The sequence below is a fragment of the Ictalurus punctatus genome, chromosome 10 (assembly GCF_001660625.3).
Source record: "Ictalurus punctatus breed USDA103 chromosome 10, Coco_2.0, whole genome shotgun sequence".
Classification (NCBI taxonomy): domain Eukaryota; kingdom Metazoa; phylum Chordata; class Actinopteri; order Siluriformes; family Ictaluridae; genus Ictalurus; species Ictalurus punctatus.
This window is the reverse complement of record NC_030425.2, coordinates 5,001,715-5,025,896: the sequence shown is the minus strand read 5'-3', so window position 1 is coordinate 5,025,896 and position 24,182 is coordinate 5,001,715. Positions and strand designations below refer to the sequence as shown.

Sequence of the window (24,182 nt, the reverse complement as noted above, 5' to 3'; positions counted from 1 at the left end):
ATGACCATGTCCTCCTGATTTATTGAAGCAATTAATTGGCCTCCTGGGTAAGGAGCGGTACCCAGGATAAGATTCACCCTGAGTTCCTGAAGGCTCTTGATGTTGCTGGGATGTCGCACATCTTTTCAACATTGCGTGGAGGTCAGGGACAGTACCTCTGGATTGGCAGACTGGAGTGAAGGTCCATATCTTTAAGATTGGGGACTAGGGGATGTGTTGCAACTTTACGGGGGTACTGGAGAGGAGGTCTAGAGTTTAGTCGAACCCTTGATTCAGGAGGAGTAATGCAGATTCTGTCCTCTCCGTTGAACAATGGACCAGGTCTTTACCCTTAAAAGTATCATGGAGGGCTCATGGGAGTTTGCCTAACCAGTTCTTTATAGTACGATTTCTTAAGTCGCCCCCTGCTGTTGTTGCTGTTGCTGTTTCAGTAATCTGTCATTTGCGTTTTACGACTGAAACGCCAACTTAATGTTTCTGTTTAATAAGATTGTTGTTATAATAATCTGAGCCTCTGTCTAACTGTGTCACTGTATCCCAGAATGCTAAATGCTTGTGATGATCGCCCGTGCACTCAGTAGGTTACTGTCGTGGTCTGGTCAATGATATTGCTGCATTCAACTTACCTGGGAAGTAGGAATTGGGAAGTGGGAACTAGGAAGTAGGAATTCGGAACTGGGAACTGGGAAGTAGGAACTGGGAAGTAGGAACTGGGAACTGGGAAGTGGGAATATCTGTTTATGGTGATGTCATTTTCAAGGTTCAAGTAAAGTGCTAGGGGACTGTGTCTGAAATTGGGTACTACCCAGTGGTACTACACAGTAGGTGAAAAGCAGTACACTAGAGGGGTCGTATGTCCGAATTCTCGGTAGGCGAGAAATACTGGTGTACTGCTTCAGGTGAGATTTTGCAGTGTGCAACCGATTCCATGACCCACTGTTTATTTATTGTATTATTATTATTTTTATTTAAGCACCCTAATACCAGCTGGCTTTCACTTTTTACTAATCAGCCAAACAATATTTTAGTAAATGTTCCCTGAGCTTCTTCATGACCCGACACTTTAATACACCATTTAAAACATTCATGTCACTGGCAATGTGTGGCTGTGATGTAACATAAATAAATAAATAAGATTATTACATACTATCTATGAAAATGGCTTTATATCTGCCACCTAAAAACAACAAAAATCCCATAATGCAACAGGACTGGTGGGGACGAGCTCAGAAAAAGACATCGTGGAAGACTTCATACTTAAATTTCTCCCATTTAGTGATGGACGAGACACCGGCCAGGGATTTACGGTTCTCTGTGATTTCTCAATTTCCTGACAATATGAATCAGATAAAAGAAAAGAGCCATTTAACTTCCGGTAGCAGGGGTTCCATATGTGTTTGCCTTGTTCTAACATCAGACAAAATGATGTCAATGTTAAGGGTGAGGGTGAATTTTCTGCATAAGTCAGATAAGGTATTAAACAGTCTGACATCAGCCACAGGTCTATTCGAGAATTTGAGAAAAATCTGATCTAAACCAGGTGTACAGATGTGGCCTTTAAGAATGCGCGTTTTTTCACGCGGTATCACGCGATTCGTCATGTGTGATCACGTGGTGTACTGCAGGCACGGCTCTAAGAATTTGAATTAATTTATATTTATATTTGCATTATTCTTTTAGCAGACGCTTTTATCCAAAGCGACTTACAAATGAGGAAATACAAGCAAAAGTGATACATCGAATTCATTTGTTGTGCTTCACACAATAACCAGCAGGTGGCGCATGGAACAACATACTGTAGCTGTACACAGTACAATGAAAATGTAATGTGTGTAATGTGTGGTCGAATGGTCCACATAAAAATATTACGTTTCTCATCAAAACTTATGATAAACCTAATTTGAACAAGTTTCTAATTACAAGATTATGTAAAATATAAAGTGAGCGTGATCGAGTCTCGTACTATAGGTACATTAACTATAGCATTTAAGTTAAGGAGGTTTTATGTGTGTGTTAGTGCAGCGGTAGCATGCAGGTTTACTATACCAGTGACCATCTGAGACCCATCGGCGTGGCCTCCGTCTACCGGTGTCACTGTATCCCAGAATGCTAAACGCTCATGATGATCGTGCGTGCACTCAGTAGGTTACTGTCGTGGTCTGGTCAATAATATTGCTGCACTCAACTTACCTGGGAAGTGGGAACTGGGAATTGGTAAGTAGGAACTGCGAAGTGGGAACTGGGAATTGGAAAGTGGGAACTGGGAAGTGGGAACGTCTGGTTTATGTTGATGTCATTTTCGAGGTTCAGTTAAGAAGTGCTAGGGGACTGTGTCTGAAATTGGGTACTACCGAGTGGTACTACACAGTAGGTGAAAAGCAGTACACTAGAGGGGTAGTATGTCTGAATTCTCAGTAGGCGAGAAATATTGGCGTACTGCTTCAGGTGAGATTTTGCAGTGTGCAACCGATTCCATGACCCACTGTTTATTTATTTTCCATCCATCCATCTTCTATACCGCTTGTCATTTTCAGGGTCATGGGGGAACCTGGAGCCTATCCCAGGGAGCATCAACACACTTCCTGTATGAAGAAATTAATTGGCTGCAGTATTCAGGTGTGATTTTGGCCCATTCTTCTAAACATATTGTCTTTAAATCTTGCCTTTTCTTTAGTAATGGAGTCTTGCGGGTGAGCGTGAGCAGTGGAGTGCATTGCCTATTGTTTTCTCTGTGACAATGGCACCTGCTGCCTCCAAGTGTTTCTGGCGCTCTTTCCGAGTGGTCCTTGGCTCTTGCGCTACTCTTCTGACTATTCTTCTGACTCCCTGGTCAGAAATCTTGCGAGAAGCTCCTCTGCGTGGCCGGTTGATGACGGAGTGATGTTGCTTCCACTTGCGGATAATGGCCCTAATGGTGCTCACTGGAGGATTCAGAAGTTTTGAAATATGCCTGTATCCGATTCCATCGATATGTTTCTCAACAATAAGGTTGTGAAGGTCTTGGGAGCGCTCTTTGCTTTTACCCATCATGAGATGTTTCTTGTGTGACACCTTGGTAACGAAAAGCCTTTTTATAGACCATCAATTTTCTAAGCCAGCTGATATTAATCTGCACAGATAGGGGGTATAATTACTTACGGATTTCAGCTGGTTCCTTGCCTTACCTCTCCTAGGAGATCTGCTTTTTCATAGTATGTTCAATACTTTTTTCCCATGTCATTACACTTTATTACACATAACTTTAATTAAGCACTTTAATGTTGTGAATACTTTATAGTTACTTTCAAAAGTGTCCAGAGTTCCTTCTCTGATATTACATGACAATTATGAGAAAGTTTCTCATTACTGAGATGTTAAGTCATTATTGTGAGAATGTTTCTCATTATTATGAGATGGTAAGTGTCACGTCTCGAGACGTAACGAAGATAGGACGGATGCAAATGCAGTTTAACAGTTTATTTAATGTGAGACACGGGCAAGTAAATCCAAATCGTGATCAGAAGCGTAATCCACAAACATGCAAAGGTCAGGTGATCGGCAAACAGGCATACACGGGGAAAAGCATGAATCAAGGTCGCGGTCACGGAATACAGGGTCGATATACAAAACATGAAACATAAACTATAACGAAGAACTGGGAGCGGAGAAACCAGCGTGGACTAAATGCATCCAATCTACTATATCTAACGTAAGTATCTTATCTAATATTCCGCGCCGTGTGCTGGGAGGAGCGCGGTATATATACAAGCACAATCAGCGTGTTGATTGCTGACGGCTGACAGCAATCTAGACACACGCTTAACAACAGCCAATGACAGAACAGGGAGGAGACATAACAGAAACAGAACAAAAGCACATGTCCAATGCACACAATGTCACGATTGTCAACATATGAAAAGCAGGTGCTCGCGCACCTTGCTCGTGCACGTGCGCCCACATGCTCTCCAGCACGCTGCTTAAAGGGGAAACCGTGACATTAAGTCATTATTGTGAAAATGTTTCTCATTATTGAGATGTTAAGTCATTATTGAGATGTTAAGTCATTATTGAGTGAAAGTTTCTCATAATTGAGATGTTAAGGCATTATTGTGAGAAAGTTTCTGATTATTGTGACATAAAGAATAATTTTTTTTTTTTTACTCTGGGGGAAACGGGCTTCCATACTTTATAGTATTTTTTTTTTTATGGAGAAACATTTAATTGAATTACATTGAAGGCATCTTTGCTAGACAGCATTTCTTGGCATGTGCCTAAGACTTTTACACAATACTCTAGCTATATACAGAGCCCTCCACTAATATTGGCACCCTTGCTAAATATGAGCAAAGAAGGCTGTGAAAAACATTAATTCAACTTCATAAACCCAAATGAATATCCAGTAGCTTCTTTGGATTTGGAGCATTTGTTTCCAGTCTCCTTCACCGGAGCAGTGATGAGCAGTGATGAGCAGTGAGGAGCAGTGATGAGCAGTGATGAGCAGTGTTGAGCAGTGAGGAGCAGTGTTGAAGAGTGATGAAGAGTGATGAGCAGTGTTGAAGAGTGAGGAGCAGTGATGAGCAGTGATGAGCAGTGTTGAGCAGTGAGGAGCAGTGTTGAAGAGTGTTGAGCAGTGTTGAGCAGTGTTGAGCAGTGATGAGCAGTGTTGAGCAGTGTTGAAGAGTGTTGAGCAGTGATGAGCAGTGTTGAGCAGTGATGAGCAGTGAGGAGCAGTGTTGAGCAGTGATGAGCAGTGTTGAAGAGTGTTGAGCAGTGATGAGCAGTGTTGAAGAGTGTTGAGCAGTGTTGAGCAGTGTTGAGCAGTGTTGAAGAGTGATGAAGAGTGATGAGCAGTGTTGAAGAGTGTTGAGCAGTGAGGAGCAGTGAGGAGCAGTGATGAGCAGTGATGAGCAGTGTTGAGCAGTGAGGAGCAGTGATGAGCAGTGTTGAGCAGTGAGGAGCAGTGTTGAAGAGTGATGAAGAGTGATGAGCAGTGATGAGCAGTGAGGAGCAGTGATGAGCAGTGATGAGCAGTGTTGAGCAGTGAGGAGCAGTGTTGAAGAGTGATGAAGAGTGATGAGCAGTGTTGAGCAGTGAGGAGCAGTGATGAGCAGTGTTGAGCAGTGAGGAGCAGTGTTGAAGAGTGATGAAGAGTGATGAGCAGTGTTGAAGAGTGTTGAGCAGTGATGAGCAGTGATGAGCAGTGATGAGCAGTGTTGAGCAGTGAGGAGCAGTGATGAGCAGTGTTGAGCAGTGAGGAGCAGTGTTGAAGAGTGATGAAGAGTGATGAGCAGTGATGAGCAGTGAGGAGCAGTGTTGAGCAGTGTTGAGCAGTGATGAGCAGTGATGAGCAGTGAGGAGCAGTGATGAGCAGTGTTGAGCAGTGAGGAGCAGTGTTGAAGAGTGATGAAGAGTGATGAGCAGTGTTGAAGAGTGTTGAGCAGTGATGAGCAGTGAGGAGCAGTGTTGAGCAGTGATGAGCAGTGTTGAAGAGTGATGAAGAGTGATGAGCAGTGTTGAAGTGTTGAGTAGTGATGAGGCTCCTCCTTCCTCCGCGCTTGCCTTTAACTCTTTGTATCAATGCGCGCTGCGACCCGCAGCCTTCTGAGTTTTTATTATTATTATTATTATTATTATTTGTTTTTGTTTTTTTTAAACCTCCATTTTAGATAGACAGCAGAATGATCCGCGCGTACATTATGTACCCTAATAAACCCTAATAACCAAGTCTAAATGAATCCAAATGAATGAACAGTGTAAGAGTTAATCCAGCACTGAACATGTCAATTCGGCGTCGTGAGTGCTTCTGTGGAGGGATGGAGGGACGGAGGCTGTGCGTTTTTTCCCTGCCCCCCGTTTTTTTTTTTTTTTTTTTTTTTTTTTTAATCACACCACACACGCTTCATTGCTCCGTCCATATGACACACACGTATTTCCGGTGCTTATACGTTTGGGGAAACACTGTTAAGAGTGTTAGACTTTCATGATGGGGAACTAACTACAGCTATTAAGAGTAATAATAATAATAATAATAATAATAATAATAATAATAATAATATCGTTCCCGTCGGCTCTAGAACCCGCAGTGTTGCACTGCATGTGCGTGTGGAAACGTGAGCAGAAAGACGAATACATTACAACCCACTGTAGCAGAAACAGCCTCTTGATGTAAAGAATTAGTGGGGGAAATACACCACCAGCACCAGCACCAGTACCAGTACCAGCACCAGCACCACCGAGGAGCTCTGGGTTTATCTGGTGAGTAATAATGTATTCTTGCCCGTGTTGCTTATTACAGTGTTGTCGCAGTGATACAATTCTAGTTTCAGCATCTCTGGCTTGAAAGCATGCTTGTTTTTCATGAACCAAATGCTCACAAGCGTTCATTACTCCTTAGTGGTGCCATCAGTGCACATTGCAGTGTACACCCAGCTCTGTAAGGTGTGTGTCATCATTATAAAGTGCCACCAGTCAGTGTGTTATTGATCAACCGCACATCAAAGTGTCCATGCAGTGGAATGCAGATTTCCTCATCATCTCTTCGTGCACTGGATCTGATCAAATCTTGCGATCATGCTCAGGGCTTCATATTCCGCCACTGTCAAATCTTGTCTGCTTGTCTATCTACTCCCAAGGAGTCATGTGTATTATAGAGTATGAGCGTGTTAGATGAGTCGTGTGTATATATATATATATATGTATATATGTATAATGTATATATAACTCAGCATTATTTACCTGTTTATGAATAAACGTGAAATGCTTACATGTGCCGGATCTTTCTGGAGAAAGATCACTGATTTGAAGACGGCATTTGCACACTTGTTTTAATCCTCATTTGAAGAGTGCAGTCCCCGTGTAGGCATACAGTTAAATTGCTCTGTATTGGAAGCCCTTGAGTGACCACGGAGATAGTCTGTTTAACGAGGAATCCGATGCCTAGCACAGTCATACACACTCAGACTGACTTGGAGAGCTCTCAGGACTGCTTCACAGGCTGGAAGGAACGTGTGTTTTTTTAAAAGATAAAGACAGCTTGTCTTCACGAAGAACAAGTACTCGGTTTGGTCCAGCTGAAATGCACGAGGATTGACGTGAAAGTTGGGTACATGGGGACTTTCACTGGGTGATGGCTGGGCATTGAGCTCTTGACACTCAAGGAACTTGAATCAAATATGATTTATTTATTTTTTAAAATCCGCATTAGTGCTGCAATTGTGGGTAACGTCTCAGCAGGAGGTCCGACGCTAAAGCTAGAAGATTCCAGGAAACGCGAGGAAAGATTTTAAATCGTCACGAAACGGTTACGTTTGACATCAGTGGGAGAAGATGGTGATGAAGAACAAGGGTAAGAGGAAAACCGAACAGAATACGCCGCGCTCATGCAAATCAAAGACTGACCAAAATGACCAAGCCATACTAGACCAGAACTGAAAACGAGAGAAAGAAACCTAGAGCGAAAATGAAAAGAACAGAGGACACTGGTGGATAAATGAAAACATTTGAAATATAGATCCAGGAGAGAGGGGGGTACCGTGGTTTATACTGGGTAGCACGTTTGATCTTAGCTCTGTTGATGTGAGGGGGAAATGAGATTAACACAGCAGAAATGATGAAGTGAAGAGTGCAATATACACGTAGATCGAAAACAAGCCCCGTGGCTTTCCATCAAGGCATGTAGAGAACAGTCGATCCCACTCTATTTGAGAACTTCTGCGTGGTTAATAAAAGAAAACCTGACTCCAACATCATGGAGATATTTCATCTTTGGAATTAGTGAAGATAATAAACAAGTGTAGACTGAAACTAGATCTGATTGCATTGCATGGGGGGGGGACGACAAACAGATGATCATATCACAGGAGCAAAATATAAAAGTGTTTAATAAAATTGATTTGTTTTAAGTTATTTTGTTCTCAGTAGGACTCGGTTCAATTCAATTTCTGATAACCGATCTAAAACTAGCTGTTTAAAACTCGAACATTTCTATTTACCTTCACTATATGTCATTTGTATTGAGGCACCAGTTGAAGCGATTTGACAAGATACGGAACTCATTTTTTTTTTTTTTTACATACAGGGTATGTATGTATGTTTTTTACATACGTACACCGGGGTGCATGGTGGCTTAGTGGTTAGCATGTTCGCCTCACACGTCTGGGGTTTGAGTCCTGCCGGGGCCCTGTGTGTGTGCGGAGTTTGCATGGTACTCCTGTTTCCTCCCCCAGTCCAAAGACATGCATGGTAGGCTGATTGGCGTGTCTAAAGTGTGTGAATGTGTATGTGATTGTGCCCTGTGATGGACTGGCACCCTGTCCAGGGTGTACCCTGCCTCATGCCCCATGCTCCCTGGGATAGTCTCCAGGTTCCCCTGCGACCCTGAAGAAGGAGTAAGCGGTAGAAGATGGATGGATGGTCTAAACAGCAGTTGATGTTTAATTTTGATGTCTCCGGTACCACTAATTATTATGTTATGAGATTGCACAGGCCATAAATTGTTTAACTTGAGCCCATGGCTTTAAATGTAGTGGGAACTTCACAATTTGTGGCCTACGGTTAATTATTCGGTGGTGGTGGTGGTGATTGTGGCGGGGGGGGGGGGGGGGCGGTATTGGGAGTCTATTCACTTTGAGAATTTGAATAATGTAATGCGGGTTTATGGTATATCCACATTACCACGGTAGTGAATCCAGCATGTCTCCAGTATGATTTTAGATATAAGTAACATGTAATATTATCAGTTATTGTCACAATCTCGCCAGCAGATGGCGCTGCGGCGTGCACGGACAGCTGCAGAGCGTACGCATGCATGAGATTATGGAATGAGAACTGTTTCCTATGGGCACGTGCCTTTGTTTTGGTTTTGTTCTTTTCCTGTTCACTCATTGGTTGATGTTCGAGGGTGTGTCGTTATTGGTCCCAGCTGTCTAGGTTCAAGCGTGATTATGTTTGTTATTTAAAGCCCTCGTGTTGCTGTGCACTTCGCGCAGTATTAACTGAACGAATGAATGTACCGGTGAATACGTTAAGTATGCTAAGCGGTTGTGTTTTCGTGTCCTGTTCTTGTTCCCTGCCTCGAATCTAGTTTCACGTTTAAACCTCGATATCTCTTCCAGTCTAGACCGCGTTTCATGTTGATGGACTTCAGTTTGAGAATAAAGACTTTGATCTGCGCTTGCTTCCGTTTATAGTCTCATTCCGTGACTGTTATCTCCATGTTTATGCTGCTTTAGACTGAAGGTCATAACTTATCATTCCTGACCACAGACCAGAAAATACCCCCAAAGAAAACACCCTCTCAACTTCCTACTCAGGAACTCAGGATGGTCTAAACATAAACACAACTCTGGAATTCCTGTGTTACCCCCTTAAAACCAACGATATCTAGCCTATTCAGATATTAGTCTTTTTGTAGATGATGAAAATGAATTTACAGGTTGCAGATTGTACAGTCCAGAAGCTTAGGCAACTACATGATTGTATGAAGAAAAATCCGGGGATTAACTGCAATGTAGTTTCCACAGAAACTGGACAAAAGTCCTTCATCAGCTGTGTAAGGAAAATGCTTCTGAAGCTCTAAGAGGTGCAATCAATTGGTATTCATAATGCTTGATGATTATAGCAATTACAACATCAAGCATTTCAAATACCCACTGGCTTCACGTCCTGAAGCTTCAAATGCACTTTGCGTGCACAAGGACTTTTGAGCAAAACAGCTTGTTTGTCTGGAAACTCCGTGTAACTTTCCGCATTTTTAACATATTGCATAAGGAGCACGGAGGCACGGTGGTGTAATGGGTAGCATTGCTGTCTCACAGCTCCAGGTTCACCTGATCCTCACGTTCCAATCTGTGTGGGTTTCCTCCTGCTGTCCAAAAACATGCCAGTAGGTGGATGCTAAATTGCCCCTTGGTGTAAATGTGGTGCCGTGCAATGGCCTGGGTGAATTCTCCCTGAAACCGGAGACTCCTTCCAAAAATGGAAACTTTTCTCACTTTCCAGAAACCATATCATAGTCTACACCTATTGTGAGAGCCATGCCGTTATAGAAAATCTATCAACACCTTCTGACCAATCAGGTTTGAGAATTCGTAGCTGTTTTATAAACAGCTATACCAATTGGATCGAGCTGATTATGATCACATTAACCACAATTTTAAAAAAAAAGAATAAATGTCCCAGTTACTCAATGGATTTAAGTAGTAAGAAAAAAAAGTAACGTAAATGATTTACTCGGCATGAGACAAGTCCATTTCTGTATTTCTGTATTTATCTAGGATGGAAAAAGAGCTAGGATCTGGCATTTTAATATGGTATTGCGAAAGGATAACGGTAGAAAGACACTTTCGTACCCAACTTTCTCTCATCTGTGCTGTAATTGTAGTTATTATGATAAGTGGAAAGAAATTGCAACGCTTGCTTTTCAATGTTAACCCAGACATTCTTAGAGGAATACGATGTTTTGATGATCACAGTCAGGGTGATGGATCCAGTAGCAATATTTAATTTAGAAACATGGGTTAGTCTCGGCTGACAATACCAACTAGAGGAGGATAAAATAATGCTGCGCTAGATTGCTTTTTACACCCGCAATGACTACAGCAAGTAAGGGAACATATACAATGGTGAGATTAACAATGAACGCACATTCCTACATATAAAATTAGTTCCGTTCATCGTCATTGTTTAATGCAATGTAGACTTTGTGCAGAATTATTGTGTGTGTGTATATATATATATAAATATATATGAAATATTATAATTTCTTACAAGGAATGATGAACGTATTAGATTGGACCATAAAGAACATCCTGTCTGACTGTGCAGGAATACATGACACAAAAGCCGACTGCATAAACACAGCATCTGCAAGGTCTCCATCATTGTGCATGACTTTTCCCAGCCCTTTTCACAGCAACACCCACAACGGTGAATGCTGCTCGCTTCTGTATCAGCTTCATTCCCTACACAGATTCAACACCCTGCTGCCCTCCAACATCCAAATGAACCGATTTAAACATTTCCATAAAACATTTCCCACCCACACTACTACTAGTCCCATTGCTTTAACACGAGCAGCGACATTTCTGTACATTAAGATTAGATATCACACATCGGAACAGACGTTTCATTACACACCCGTCAGTGTTAAACCTGAGTAAAATATTCACACATTGTATTGCTAACATTGCACTTCATTTGATTGTCACCCTGAATCATCGTTTGTTTATTTTAACCCCATCAGTAGGCTATGGGATATAATACAAACAACGCTTGTAATACTAATGATATGGTGAGCATACTGTAGATCATTCCAGAATGAACAGCTAAGCTGCGAGAGTGAGTGAGTTGTGAATGTGCATGACTAAGCATATAGGTTAAGAAAAAATAAATAAATAAAAAAAAAAAATATATAAATAAAAAAATATATATATATATATATATATATATATATATATATATATATATATATTAATCCATGGATTGTTAAGGATAAGGATAATAAGCAGCTCCTGTAATTATGACATGGACTACAAGGGGTCCGCGGTCCCCCGATTGAGAAACACCATTCTGGAACGCACAACACACAACGACTGTGCTGTTATACAAAGATAATACATGCCTTGTACATGAAGCGGATTATTTTCATATATCTTCACAGTCTGAGGTGTGTTATTCCACATATACCACAATGATTTGCCAATGATTACAATGTACTGTTTCTTAATGATTGGCATGTCATGCTTTTTAATGGTTTATAGTTACGTAAGCATGTGGTGGCTTGGCGGTTAAGGCTCTGGGTTACTGATCAGAAGGGTGGGGGTTCAAGCCCCAGCACTGCCAAGCTGCCACTGTTGGGCCCGTGAGCAAGGCCCTTAACCCTCTCTGCTCCAGGGGGCGCTGTATCATGGCTGACCCTGCGCTCTGACCCCAACTTCCTGACATGCTGGGGTATGTGAAGAAAATAATTTCACTGTGTATATGTGACCAATAAAGGCTCATTATTATATTGCATGAGGCTACAGGGTGAGTTCTGTAGGTAATCTCAGCTGTGTCGATATCGGTATAACCGCACGATTGCGAATTCTATAAACAAGAAATGAATATTAAGCGACATTTTGGACACATTGCGGCCAGCCAAACGTTCTGTTTATGTTTTTGCTGGTGGAAATAGATCCCAAAGAAGCTACACTCACATTATAGACTGTCGGCTAGCTCCCTATAGGAACGGTTCCGAACTAGGAAGTGGAACTTTACACGGCGAACGCAGACGAGCGGAGTGATGCGCACAGTGAAACGTCCCAGTCAGGTTATAAGAAATATAGCCACTCTTGGAACACCACTCGTCCAATCAAATTAATGGACCAGAACTAAGTGTTGTATAATAAGATTCAATGATAATTGACATGTTAATTGCTGTTCTCACTGACATTATAGCACCCGTAGCACGCACTCTCTAGCTCTCTCGCTCTCTCTCTCTCTCTCTCTCTCTCTCTCTCTCTCTCTCTCTCTCTGTCTCCCGCTTTTAAAAACACAGCTTGTCATTTTACAGAGAAACCGGAGAAAAAAAATTTCACCACATCAACAATTTTTGTTGTTAAAAAAAAATAAAAAATAATGATATATATATATATATATATATATATATATAATATATTTCTTATTAGTTCCTGTGTATGAGCTGTTACTATAGAAACAATCATGTATTAAAATGAGCACATTAATATGAAATAAATACAAACCTGGCGTTAATGTTACAGCTGGAACCACTGTCCGAGTCGTGTCGTTTATACAAAAAGTAACGCACACCTTCTGACCAATCAGATCCGTGAATTCAACCTTACCATGGTATAAATGCTGCCGTTCTGCCTGTATTCTGAAGTTTTTACAAAGACAGATGTGCTGCTATTTAGGACAAGACTTTTCATTTGGAACCGTGTCACCTAGCTCATCCACACAACGCTCCTGTATACATGATATTCAGTGTGTACTCGGTCGTGCCTGTCCAGTGCAGTTGTTGTTTTGTAATGTCCTGTGTAATTATTGTATTGTTCAGCTTACACTATTGTGTTTTTCACAGCAACATAGTCCTTTTTTTGTGCTTCTTTAGTGTTGTGTGTGCCACGGTAATGGGGACACGGCAGTTCTTTCCGCTATGTGTATACTAATGGAATGATGTCATGACTTATAGACTTGACTATAAATGTAAAACGCAACACTTCAGGAATTTATTGGAAAGAGGAAAAACAATGCGAGTGGCTAGATATACCAGTTTAGAAAATGTCGGAAAGGTAAAATTCGTTTCACTATGAGTTCTAACTATAATATGTGCATTAGAAAACTATATACTGTCTGTATATTTATTTGGCTTGTCATATATATACATATATATATGTTTCTTTTATTACTACACTGTAAAACCGGACAGTTCATTTAACTCAAAAAAATGACCTAATTTTTAACTAATTACCTCAGAATTTTTAAGCTTTAAGCCAAATACACTTAAATATAACAAAAACTTAACTCAGACTTGTTCTAGTTAAGTGTGTTTGGCTTAAAGAAATTGATTTATCAACGTAAAAATTCTGAGGTAATTCGTTTCCTCAACTGCGATGGATTGGCACCCTGTCCAGGGTGTACCCTGCCGTGTGCCCGATGCTCCCTGGGATAGACTCCAGGTTCCCCCGTGACCCTGAAAAGGAAAAGCGGTATAGAAGATGGATGGATGGATGGAGTTTTACAGTGTACTACTGCTTTTTGTACTATGTTAACTCAGTACATGTCTTTAGGGATGAAGCAGGGAAAGCCTTAGCCCTTACCCATTTCTCATTTCTATAGAAACAGTGGCTTAAGATACATGTGTGATCTAAATTGGGATGTGCAGTGTGTCTTTTTGGAAAAGCTGTAACGAGCTACATAATGGAAGCACAGAAGACGTTCATCTATATCCAGGCTGCAAACTAAACACCCAGAAGCTTTTTTTTTATTATTATTTTTTTTTTATAGCTATATGATGATCACATTATCATTTTAACCACAATCTAAAAAAAGAATATTGATTGATGGTCTCATTTGGGCATCGCTGGTCCTCAGTCCTGGACTGTGTACCAATCCATGCACATTTTGGCGTTTTCCTTCCTCCCAACTTACCCAGTTCAACCTAATTTAGACTCGACAATTAGCAGATTAGCAGAGTCGAGACCAAGAATGCGCTTCACAGCACAAACACGCAGACGGATTCGCTTCTCACCGTGATTTAAAGAATCCGTGGCAGAGAATGAATTTATTTCTGTTCCGTGATTGCACAAAGGACAGATCTACTGCTTCCGTTCGCATCATATTTTCACATTACAGGGAGGAGGATTATTTAGATTGGAAACAATCTGTTCTGTTTGTAAGAGATTATTACCGCACCGGGTCGCCTTTTGAAGTGGAGAAGAACTGAATTCGTTTGAAGGATTTCGTTTGCTCTCTGTAAGATGACTGTCATGGGAACTAGCTTGATGAATATGAACCCTCAAATCATTCTTTTTCTTCAGGTCAACGTTTGAGAGAATCCATAATGATGCCTGCACGAGAAACCACCAAGAAGAAACCCCCCAAAGACAGCTTAACGTTATTACCCTGCTTCTATTTTGTAGAGGTGAGCGCTGCTATCGAATATCACTGGTGTGTGCTGTTTAACCATACCGCCATGTCCATAATTATTGGCACCTTTTCATGAAAATAAGCACCAAAGAAGATCATATAATCTTTGCTTGTATCCCCAAAAAAAATATATGTGGCAAAATTTTTGAAACTTCTAAGGAATACATCAAATGAATGAATAAATCTCATTCTTGAAAAATAAAGTCTATATTACTTTTAAACTGCGCTCAGGTTTCAGAAATATCGTAGAGCTTTCAGTGCAAAAGAGGCAGATGGTTGTTGCTGCGCCATCTGGGATAAAGTACACAAAATCAGGACCAAAATAGTTTTAAAAGAAAAAAATATTAAATCATTAAAAATTGATAAAAAAAAAAAGAACACTTGAATATTCGCTTTGATCGTGTTTGTTTTGAAAAAGGATGGCATTGTGAATTCTGCGAAGTACTGGGGTATTTTAGACCAAAACTGATTGCCTCTGCCTCAGACTTAGATCAGCCAGAGATCCTTTTCAACAAGATGATGATCCTATCACGTCCGAGTCAGCACAGAAATGGTTACGGGAACACAAATAAAGATTTTCCCAACTCATTCTTTGGATTGGAACATCACTGAAAACCCGTGGTCTGAATTCAAAGACGGTTATATTCTTACGTCCACGTACACAAGCCAAATCATATAAGGATTCTTTATAAAATATAGAAAGCTTGAAGTGTTCTGCATGGAGTTGTGCCCACAATCTTGATGTCTCTAACCCTATAGATATCACAGGAAGACGCTCAGTCCTGTTCGACTAACCCGTGGAAACGTCCCCAAATATTGATTTTAAGAAAAAAAAAAAAACGGCATTCCATGATACAACTACACAGAACCCCTATTTGTTATTTACGCACGTGCTATTCGTTTCATATCCATTTCCATTTTTGCTCATTTTCATGAGGGATGCCAGTAATTGTAGTGCACAGTGGTTTGGTTCGGTTTTTCAGTAGGCACTACATGACAAAGCCGTGCATTGGGAAACAATGCGTCTAGAGCATCATAGACACTGATGCGGCTCTGGCTTTAACACAGCGTAATAGTTTCTTGCTTGGTAGTGGATTAGTAATTCCATGGTCATGTGACTCGCAGCTGCCCATCGTGGCTTCCTCTATGGTCTCGCTGTACTTCCTGGAGTTGACGGATGTGCTGCAGCCAGCGCAGGTGGGTTTTCGCTGCCACGATCGCTCACTCAGCATGCCCTACGTGGAGAGCGGAGAGGAACTTATCCCCCTGCTTATGCTGCTGAGTCTCGCCTTCGCTGGCCCCGCTGCTTCTGTGAGTGCACTCGACTGTTATAAATACCATTACAATGACCGAGAGTACCTTTTGCAGTATGAGCAGCATCTTGAAGTCTAGATCTTCCACCATTTATTCGTTCTTAATGTTCCTCTTTGGACAAGTGGCAAAACATCGCATGTTTACTGGCATTGATTTAGGCTTTTTAAAATGTCCTGATTGACACTTGTTCTTATGACAAGTTGTTTTCAGCAAATTTTTCAGTAACCAGACGTTCCGTGATGGTTCTTTGTATCGTTAAGTGTTGTTAGATTCCTAAAGGGGGTTCTGATCAAGAAATATTCCGTTGTAGGTTTCTACAAAGAACCCAAAGAGGGAAAGAGGGAGAAAATAAACAGGTTGTTTTGTGTATTCGGTTCAGTTGATCAGTGTAATATGAGCGGGAAAAATCCTGAAAAGTGCTTCAAAACATTGTGTTGAAACTTAAACCTGCTTTTTAGGTGTGAGAAAGATCTACAGTGAGTCTGCTTTTTTTTTTTTTCCTTATTCAAATATTTTATTATGTAATATATTATTCAAATTCTTATTCAGTGTTTGGAAAGCATGTTTAGATACCTACGGGAGTCCAGAAAGGCCATGCGTTATTTCTTCTTCTTCTTCTTCTTTTTTTCTCTTTCTTTCAACCAAAAGTTGCATTTTCGAGATCCCAACTTATTTTTCTTGTGATCTCTAGATAACAAATGTTGTCTTTTCTTTTCGAGATAACAAAAAGTTCTTGTTTTTCTGTCAAAATTCAGTATATTATTTATCCAGGCTTATGTTGATCAGTGTTAGACCATACAATAGTGAACACTATAGTGATTCTGAATGGGTGATCAGTTTCATTGCCAGTCAGTTTGAGGGACCGGGATGTCTCCATGGTTATACAGATAGATAGATGTACGTTATTGATCCCAAAGAGGAAATTTGTGGAAAATACAGTCGAACACCACATAGTCACCTGAGGATCAAATCCACAACCCTGGGGCTATAAGGCTGTAACTCTACCACTGTACCAGCCATTTTTTGTTAATGGGCTCCAAAAAAAAGAGTGCATGGCCTTTCTGGACTTCTGTGGATACCACACTGTCTTGGTTTGCTCTCTTTATTGTCAGTCAGTTATCTTCTATGTTATAATGAAAATATTGTTAAGCTATAAATGAAAGCATTCCGTCTGAGGGATTGTCTGACGTTGTGTTCTGTCTGTCTAGATTATGATTGGAGAGGGTATTGTATATTGCATGCAATCCAGACTCAAGATAGGGCCTGGGAATGAGGGAAGCATCAATGCTGGTGGATGCAATTTCAACTCCTTCCTCCGCCGAACTGTGCGTTTTGTTGGTAAGTGACCAAAGTTCTCATACGCTAAAAGAATGACTAATAGATAAGTCAATCAGTTGTCTGGTGAAGAACTCCTTCAGTAATGACCGTAGTTTTCTGAAAAAGTACTGCCTTATCTCGTTCATAATGTACTTTATATCCTAAAACCCTTTGCGGTTTAGCTTTTTACGACTGAAATGAATCCAAAAATGGCTAGCTAGCTATCTTAGTGAAATATTGTTTAGAGCTCAGATGTTTGCTAGGTTTCAATAGCTAGCTAGCTAGCTCATGTTAATTCATACAGGTTTCTTGCTAGCTAGCAAAGATGCCTCTTACACACCTGAGAATTAGCTGTAGGCTGTAGCAGCACTTCAATATATATAACACAACATGCAATCACTACAGAACATTGAAGTGACATCTTAAGGTTAATTAAGAGCTTTCATACAATAACCTCCGAAGATGTTAGCTAGCTAGCTAGCTAACTAGTTTAGCTCCCTCAGCTAGCTAATGGCTTACCTGTACTTGTTTCCGCAGCATCCGCATCCGCAGGTTGGATATCGGGCTATGAAATGCCGATGTTGTCGTGGAATCTTCTTCAGCAAAAATAAAATCTTCTGTGTCTCGAGGATTCGATGGCAAATAGAAATGAGACTTTTATTACAAAAGTGACAAAAGCCACGTCGGGTTGCAAATATTTTATAGCCCTATTTTGAATCTACCTATCTGTTTTGATAAGAGTACAAAGGAGGTCTTTTTGCAAAGTAACTCCCAGACATGCTCTTGAGTCATTGGTGCATCCCCCCCGAGACAGGTGGCCTTATCAGTCCGTGCATATCCTGTATTTTTCTAACTTCCCACATGTAAAGCTTGGCAAACAAGTTAACAAGCTAGGAAGAAAACGATACAAACTCCGAATGAGGAATGTTTACTCAGCGATTCCTTTACAAGCTGGAGCTACATCAGCTTGTCCCGGTTTCTTTGATTAATATACGTCGATACTCTCTTATATCTTATACACTGATTATACATGATTAAAACATTCCATATATTATCACAACATAATCATGTCTTTAATATGTTTAAATGCCGGTTTAGCTTTAAGTCACTCTCTTCACGGTTGAAATCAATTTCAAAGTCAATTTCAAGCCTTTGATGGAGTAAAACATTTCTTATCACTCGGATTATTTTAACTTCTGATTGGACCTGATGGATGACATGATAAACATATTTAAATCATAGTTTGATCAAAGAAGTTCTTCTATAATATCTCCAAGGGTTTTGGAAAGCATCATTTGTAGATCATTATAACTAGAAGTTTCCCAATTTAAGAGATAAATTGGGAAAGAGTGCGCATCTGTCTGCACTGTCTCAGCCATTTTTGAGACATGTAGACGTAAAAAAAAAACAACAACAACAACAACAAAAAAACTTGACCCTTATAATGCACCAAGTACTGTAACTAGAGTACATGCAGTTCATTACTCTGCACCCCTGCGTACATATTATCGTATGCTAATTAGAACGAGGCGAAAAAGTGCGAAAGATTTCGAATTTGTCTCAGAAGTGTTCTATTCTTCATTCTGGCTTTTGCAGGTGTTCACGTGTTTGGTCTTTGTGCCACGGCACTGGTCACTGACGTCATCCAAATTGCCACTGGCTACCACACACCCTTCTTTCTGACTGTATGCAAGCCCAATTACACCTTCCCTGGAGTCTCCTGTGACAGAAATCCCTACATCACTAAAGACATCTGCTCTGGCCATGACCAGCATGCCATTCTCTCTGCCAGGTAATCCCATAATCCCATGTGTCAGAGGATCAAATATAATAATGAACTACTACTGATAAAAAAAAAGCCTCAGTCGAAGGGGATTTTGACTTAGTTTTATTTTTGCACTTTGTGTATTTATCTCTTTTTCCTTACCCCAAGTGCTTTCCATGGTTTTGCCTTACTCTAGACATTTGCTTTCCTTTGTGGCAGGAAAACCTTTCCTTCCCAGCATGCAACTCTTTCTTCCTTTGCTGCTGTTTATATTTCAGTAAGTCTCTCCCTCTTGGTGTGGATGTGTGTCTGTTGGGTGACAAGAGCAAAGCAAACAATATGTACCACTAAGCAAATCCTAGTTAATCCCTCTCTTGATGTGGCAAGATAAACCGTGTTAGCAAAGATTAAAACTGTAGTGGGTTTAAAAAAAAAAAAAAAAAAAGAATAGGAACAAGCTCAAAGAAGCAAATATATTTACACACACTTTGCTCAGCTTTTCTATTGCATGTATTCAAATAAGGGAAGTATTATTTATTTTATTACTTACTTATTGCATCATCTTGCAAGGTATCTGGCAGATTGTGTAGAAATAGACCAGTCACATCCCATTTTCAGCCACCAGCCTGCCACTGTATAAATATCACAAATTACCAGGCTGGTGGATAGGAATTTGTGCAAGTGGGTATGGACCATCTGCTGTGCTGTCTGTTCCTCTAGATGTACTTCAACTCCACTATCTCAGACAGCACCAAGCTGCTGAAACCTGTGCTGGTGTTCGCCTTCGCCATCGCAGCTGCCCTGACAGGTCTTACTCAGATCACACAGTATCGCAGCCACCCCATTGACGTCTACGTGGGCTTTTGCATTGGCGCTGGCATCGCTGTGTACCTGGTGAGGCTATGCTTCCTATCTTATTGCAGCACATATCTCCATCTTCCAAGGCACATCTAAGATGGGCGAGAGTCCTCAGGGGTCTTTCTTGTCAGTCATGCCTTGCCTTGATCTCTTCCCCCGGTTCAGAAATAGATTGCCTGATGTAAAAAATATTCTCGTCGGTGAGAATCAGGGTCCCTTCATATCTACCGATATATTTGAGTGTTTTCCATGGACATTTTTATTTTAATGGCTTTATCAAGTCTGCAAAACCAAAATTTGAGACCGGCCGGTCAACATTATTCCAACTGTATACACTGTTATGTTAGAACATTTTAGATCAATGAAAAACGCAGTCAATCAAGAATGTGCAGTCGGTTAATTACAAAAAATGCATCTCTTGTGCGTATATATAATCAGTAAGTGGTTCACATAAGCCTTCTCTGGTTTGTCCCAGGCGTTCTATGCAGTTTCTAACTTCAGACCAGCGCAGGAAGTCGTTCCTGTTCCTGCTCCACCCCCTCCGAAGGATGCCCTGCGAGCTCTTGCCCAGAGAGGCCACGACTCGGTTTACAATAAAGGCCATGCCTCTGAGAGTAACGAAGAGATCACGTCACCGTCTTCCTTGGACGGCTTGAACCGCCCCATCCAGCGGGAGAAGGCATCATTGGGCAGCCTGAAACGGGCCAGTGTAGATGTAGAGCTCCTTGCACCCCGCAGCCCTATGGGTAAGGAGACTATGGTGACATTCAGCAACACTTTACCACGAGCTACAGCTGCAGGCCCTGAGGAGCCTGCAAGGCGGCTGGTAACGGTGCCTGTGCCTGTGGACCCAATGCGCTCACACCAGCTAGTCTCTGAATGGAAGCAGAAGTCCTTGGAGATGCGCAGTGCAAGTCTACAGAGCGAAGACGGCAGTAAAGAGGACTCAGACCTAGGTGAGGACACCACTGAGGAAGAGAGTGCGCCATCCACATTATACAGTGCCACCGTACCACATCCTGCCAAGCCGGCTAATGCACCAACTGGAGTAAGGGTAGTGATGCCCCCCAAGCCGCCAGTCCCTCCTCCAGTGTCTCCGAAGAGTGCGAGCACCCGTGCTAAATGGCTGTCCATCACAGAGAAGAGTGGGGCCAACATTCCAGGTGCGCTCAGGGCAACGAACCAACCTCGCATCATGCAAGTCATTGCCATGTCCAAGCAGCAGGGTCTGCTGACCAGCACACCCAAATCCTCTGAGACGTCATCCTCCTCTGCCACCTCCTCTATCACAGGCACCGAGTCACCCCCCTATCGCCCACCATCTGAGCGTGACAGCAGCTCTGGGATCATCACAGTGGATGCCCATGCCATCCACCACCCTGTAGTCCACATGGTCTCCAACCCTGCCAATCCCTGGGAGTGGAGGGGAACTTCCAATGGGAACATGACCGAGTCATATGAACTCAACGACTTGAACCGCGAAGGGTCTAGAGGATATCGTCAGGTCAAGAACAGCTCACCGTGCTCTTCGACCGGTGAGGCTGACGTAGATTCCCATAAGCCTCTTCAGCCCCCTCAACCTCCCCAGCTCCCCAAGCTTGATCAAAACATGGAGGGACGCAGTCTGCGTTGCAAAACCCCTCTTGTGCTTATTGATCGGGAGAACCCTCAGAGCCACCAGGAGAACTTCTACAAAAAGCTGCAAGGTGGAAGACGGTTCAAAGAGTGACAAGGTACAACATCCAGGGGCACAAACGATGCAGGTTGGACACGTATCACTATGCATCACTCAGACTCTCATTCTCATTTTGTGCATCTTTTCGTTTTGATGACTTTGCTCACTAGTGAGGGGAAATACCTGAACGGTTCAATGAGAAACATATCCAGAAAATGTCGCTTCAGCCAATACAACGAGCACAATATTTTTGTCCGTCTCTCTCTAGACTGGAAACACAACGAAACCTAACGAAGAACATCTACGCCTGGATACTTTATTTACCAAAATCCTCAGATTTCAACTACGAACAAAAGTCTGTTTGCAAGGTTGCTCTTTTGTATTGTGGCCTTTTATCTGTTGGTACTTGATTTTAAGCACATTTGTCTGTGCCTATGATGTCAAGTGGATTTCATCTATTTATGTCTTTTAATGTGGTACTATCTTAGAATATATTGCCTTGGGGATAATAATACTCTAAGATAAACAATTTAATAGAGTTTAAATCGATCAACTTTCTCCTCGTGAAGGAGGGAGCTCGACTTCTTTCGCTTAAAGAAACGCTGCACTGAAAAATGCTTGGCTTGTAGTAGTTCTTACCACTACTGCTTTTAGCACTTTTCAGTGTAGTGCACTAATGGGGGAATGTAGCTATTTTGACACGTGGAGCTTACAGGCTCGTGTGCTCGGAGGATCCTGACTGTAACTCGTGCACAACTTATGCATTTTATAAACACTTAAATTTCAGAGGCTGTCATTTCTGGCTATATAAACCTGTTGGTAAAATCACTGGAAGTCATTTTATTGAACAGTAAGTTCCATGTCATAATGGTCTACATTTCCCTGCAAAAATCTTCTTGGAAAAAGTTGAATTTTATTGCTCTTTTAAATAAAGGAATGCATTATTCTGAGCACTTAAAGATAAAGCACAGGGAAGTGCCTCAAGTGGCATATAGTTATAGTTATAGATTCTAGTACTGAAAATGTGTTCATAAGTAAAGGGGTTTGTTTAAGACATTTCCTGTCTGCATATTTTGCTTATATTTTTCTCTGGCATTGAACACGCCTGTGGCGTGTGCTCGCTTGCCGATGGACTACTGCATGTTATGTTAGTGGTTTCAGTATCCGTTGGAAGTCCAGCCCTGTCGCAGTGATGATGAATTCAGTTCGATCAGTGATTGTCTATGTATCATGTGGCAAACGAAGCCCGTTGAAAGTACGACGTGCAGACGCGAAGATATCAAATAATATCATTTTCAGATTGCGATAATATTTTGCCAAACCTTTTCAGCACAGTTGGAAAACTATGATAGCATGATAATGTATTAAAATGATATGTATTCAAAGATATATTTTATTGTTCTTCATAACATTTATGTAATAAGAAATAATTCATAACATTTTTCAGGGTTTTTTTTTTTTTGTTTTGTTTTTTTTTTTGGGGTCACTGCTGACCGAGTTCCTAATGGAGAGGTTAATCACAGTGTGTTAAAGTACAGGTTTAAACAGAGACGGGCGCTCTGGGCGGTGCGACGGGTAACAGCACTCGGGAGTTTACCATCTGTGGTCGGGTTCCAAGAGAGTATAACTGGAGCAGAGTTTTGGGTGGAAATGGTGCAAAACAAACCAACAAAATCCAGTACAAACATACAGAGTGACATTCTCTATTTGAATCATCCATGACAATCAGATTGTACACAGAGCTCCAAACTGATTCAAGGAACAAAAAAGGAAAATCAATAACAAACAAATTTTTACTAGGAATCAGGGCTGCAACTAACAATTATTTTCATAATCGATTAGTTGGCCAATTATTTTTTTCGATTGGTCGATTAATCGGATGGGGGCGGGGCGAGCTTTCAGGTTAGTAAAAGACTAACGTGTTCCATTTGAGACGATATTACCTTCTAAAATTCATACGCTAGCCCAGTGGTTCTCAACCTTTTGTGAGCTCTGGACCCCTCGCATATTTCGAACAATCCACACGGACCCCCTCACTCCACAACAGTTGTAGGCTACATATTAAACAGTCATTTCTATACATGTTGCTTTATTTTATTAAAAGTTAACATTAATGATATTAACATTAAAACATTCAAATCAAAACATTTCAAGAGTTTATGTTTGACATTTTATTGTCGGTGTGACATTTAATTTGACTCTCTGAATTATCCTTTGTTTATTTTATCCATCAATGCGACACTTGAACTTGTCTACCACTCGTAGGTTTTTGCACATTATCAGTTCATTTGTAAATCAATTTAAAATAAATCCATCAATGAACGATCGTCAGCTGAGCTAACGTGATATTTGCGAGTAAGCAAATTGACTAATTTTAAAACATCTCATTTGAATATATTTTGATACATTTATATATAATATTATTTAAACATTTTAAAAACTTTTCCACAGACCCCCTGCAATTACACCACTGACTACTAGGGGTCCCCCGTTTGCACTAGACGGTGGAGTACGCAGTGCATAGTGTAAGTGTACAGTACGTCATTTGGGACACAACTTTAGTATTTACTCTCCGAAGCGTGTTTTCGGAACCGAAGTAACGTAATGAGCTAATGTACTGCATGCAGA

The 24,182-nt window shown here is 41.2% G+C and overlaps 1 protein-coding gene across 1 annotated transcript; it reads left to right on the top strand.

Annotated features, from left to right (window-relative positions):
* Positions 1-5,576: 5,576 nt before the first annotated feature.
* Positions 5,577-23,730, top strand: plppr3b (phospholipid phosphatase related 3b). The gene is made up of 8 exons (XM_017477665.3): positions 5,577-6,234; positions 14,517-14,620; positions 15,751-15,936; positions 17,148-17,277; positions 18,853-19,048; positions 19,241-19,298; positions 19,742-19,915; positions 20,355-23,730. Exons 2-8 carry the CDS (start codon positions 14,540-14,542, stop codon positions 21,606-21,608), a joined length of 2,079 nt encoding a protein of 692 aa, XP_017333154.1. The 5' UTR covers positions 5,577-6,234; positions 14,517-14,539; the 3' UTR covers positions 21,609-23,730.
* The last annotated feature ends 452 nt before the right edge of the window (positions 23,731-24,182 follow it).

Excerpts from the sequence above, each read along its gene's own strand:
- plppr3b (XM_017477665.3), top strand. The coding sequence starts at position 14,540 with ATGATGCCTGCACGAGAAACCACCAAGAAGAAACCCCCCAAAGACAGC. Across the intron at positions 19,299-19,741 it reads TTGCTGCTGTTTATATTTCA|ATGTACTTCAACTCCACTAT; the intron begins GTAAGTCTCTCC and ends CTGTTCCTCTAG. Across the intron at positions 19,916-20,354 it reads CTGGCATCGCTGTGTACCTG|GCGTTCTATGCAGTTTCTAA; the intron begins GTGAGGCTATGC and ends GGTTTGTCCCAG.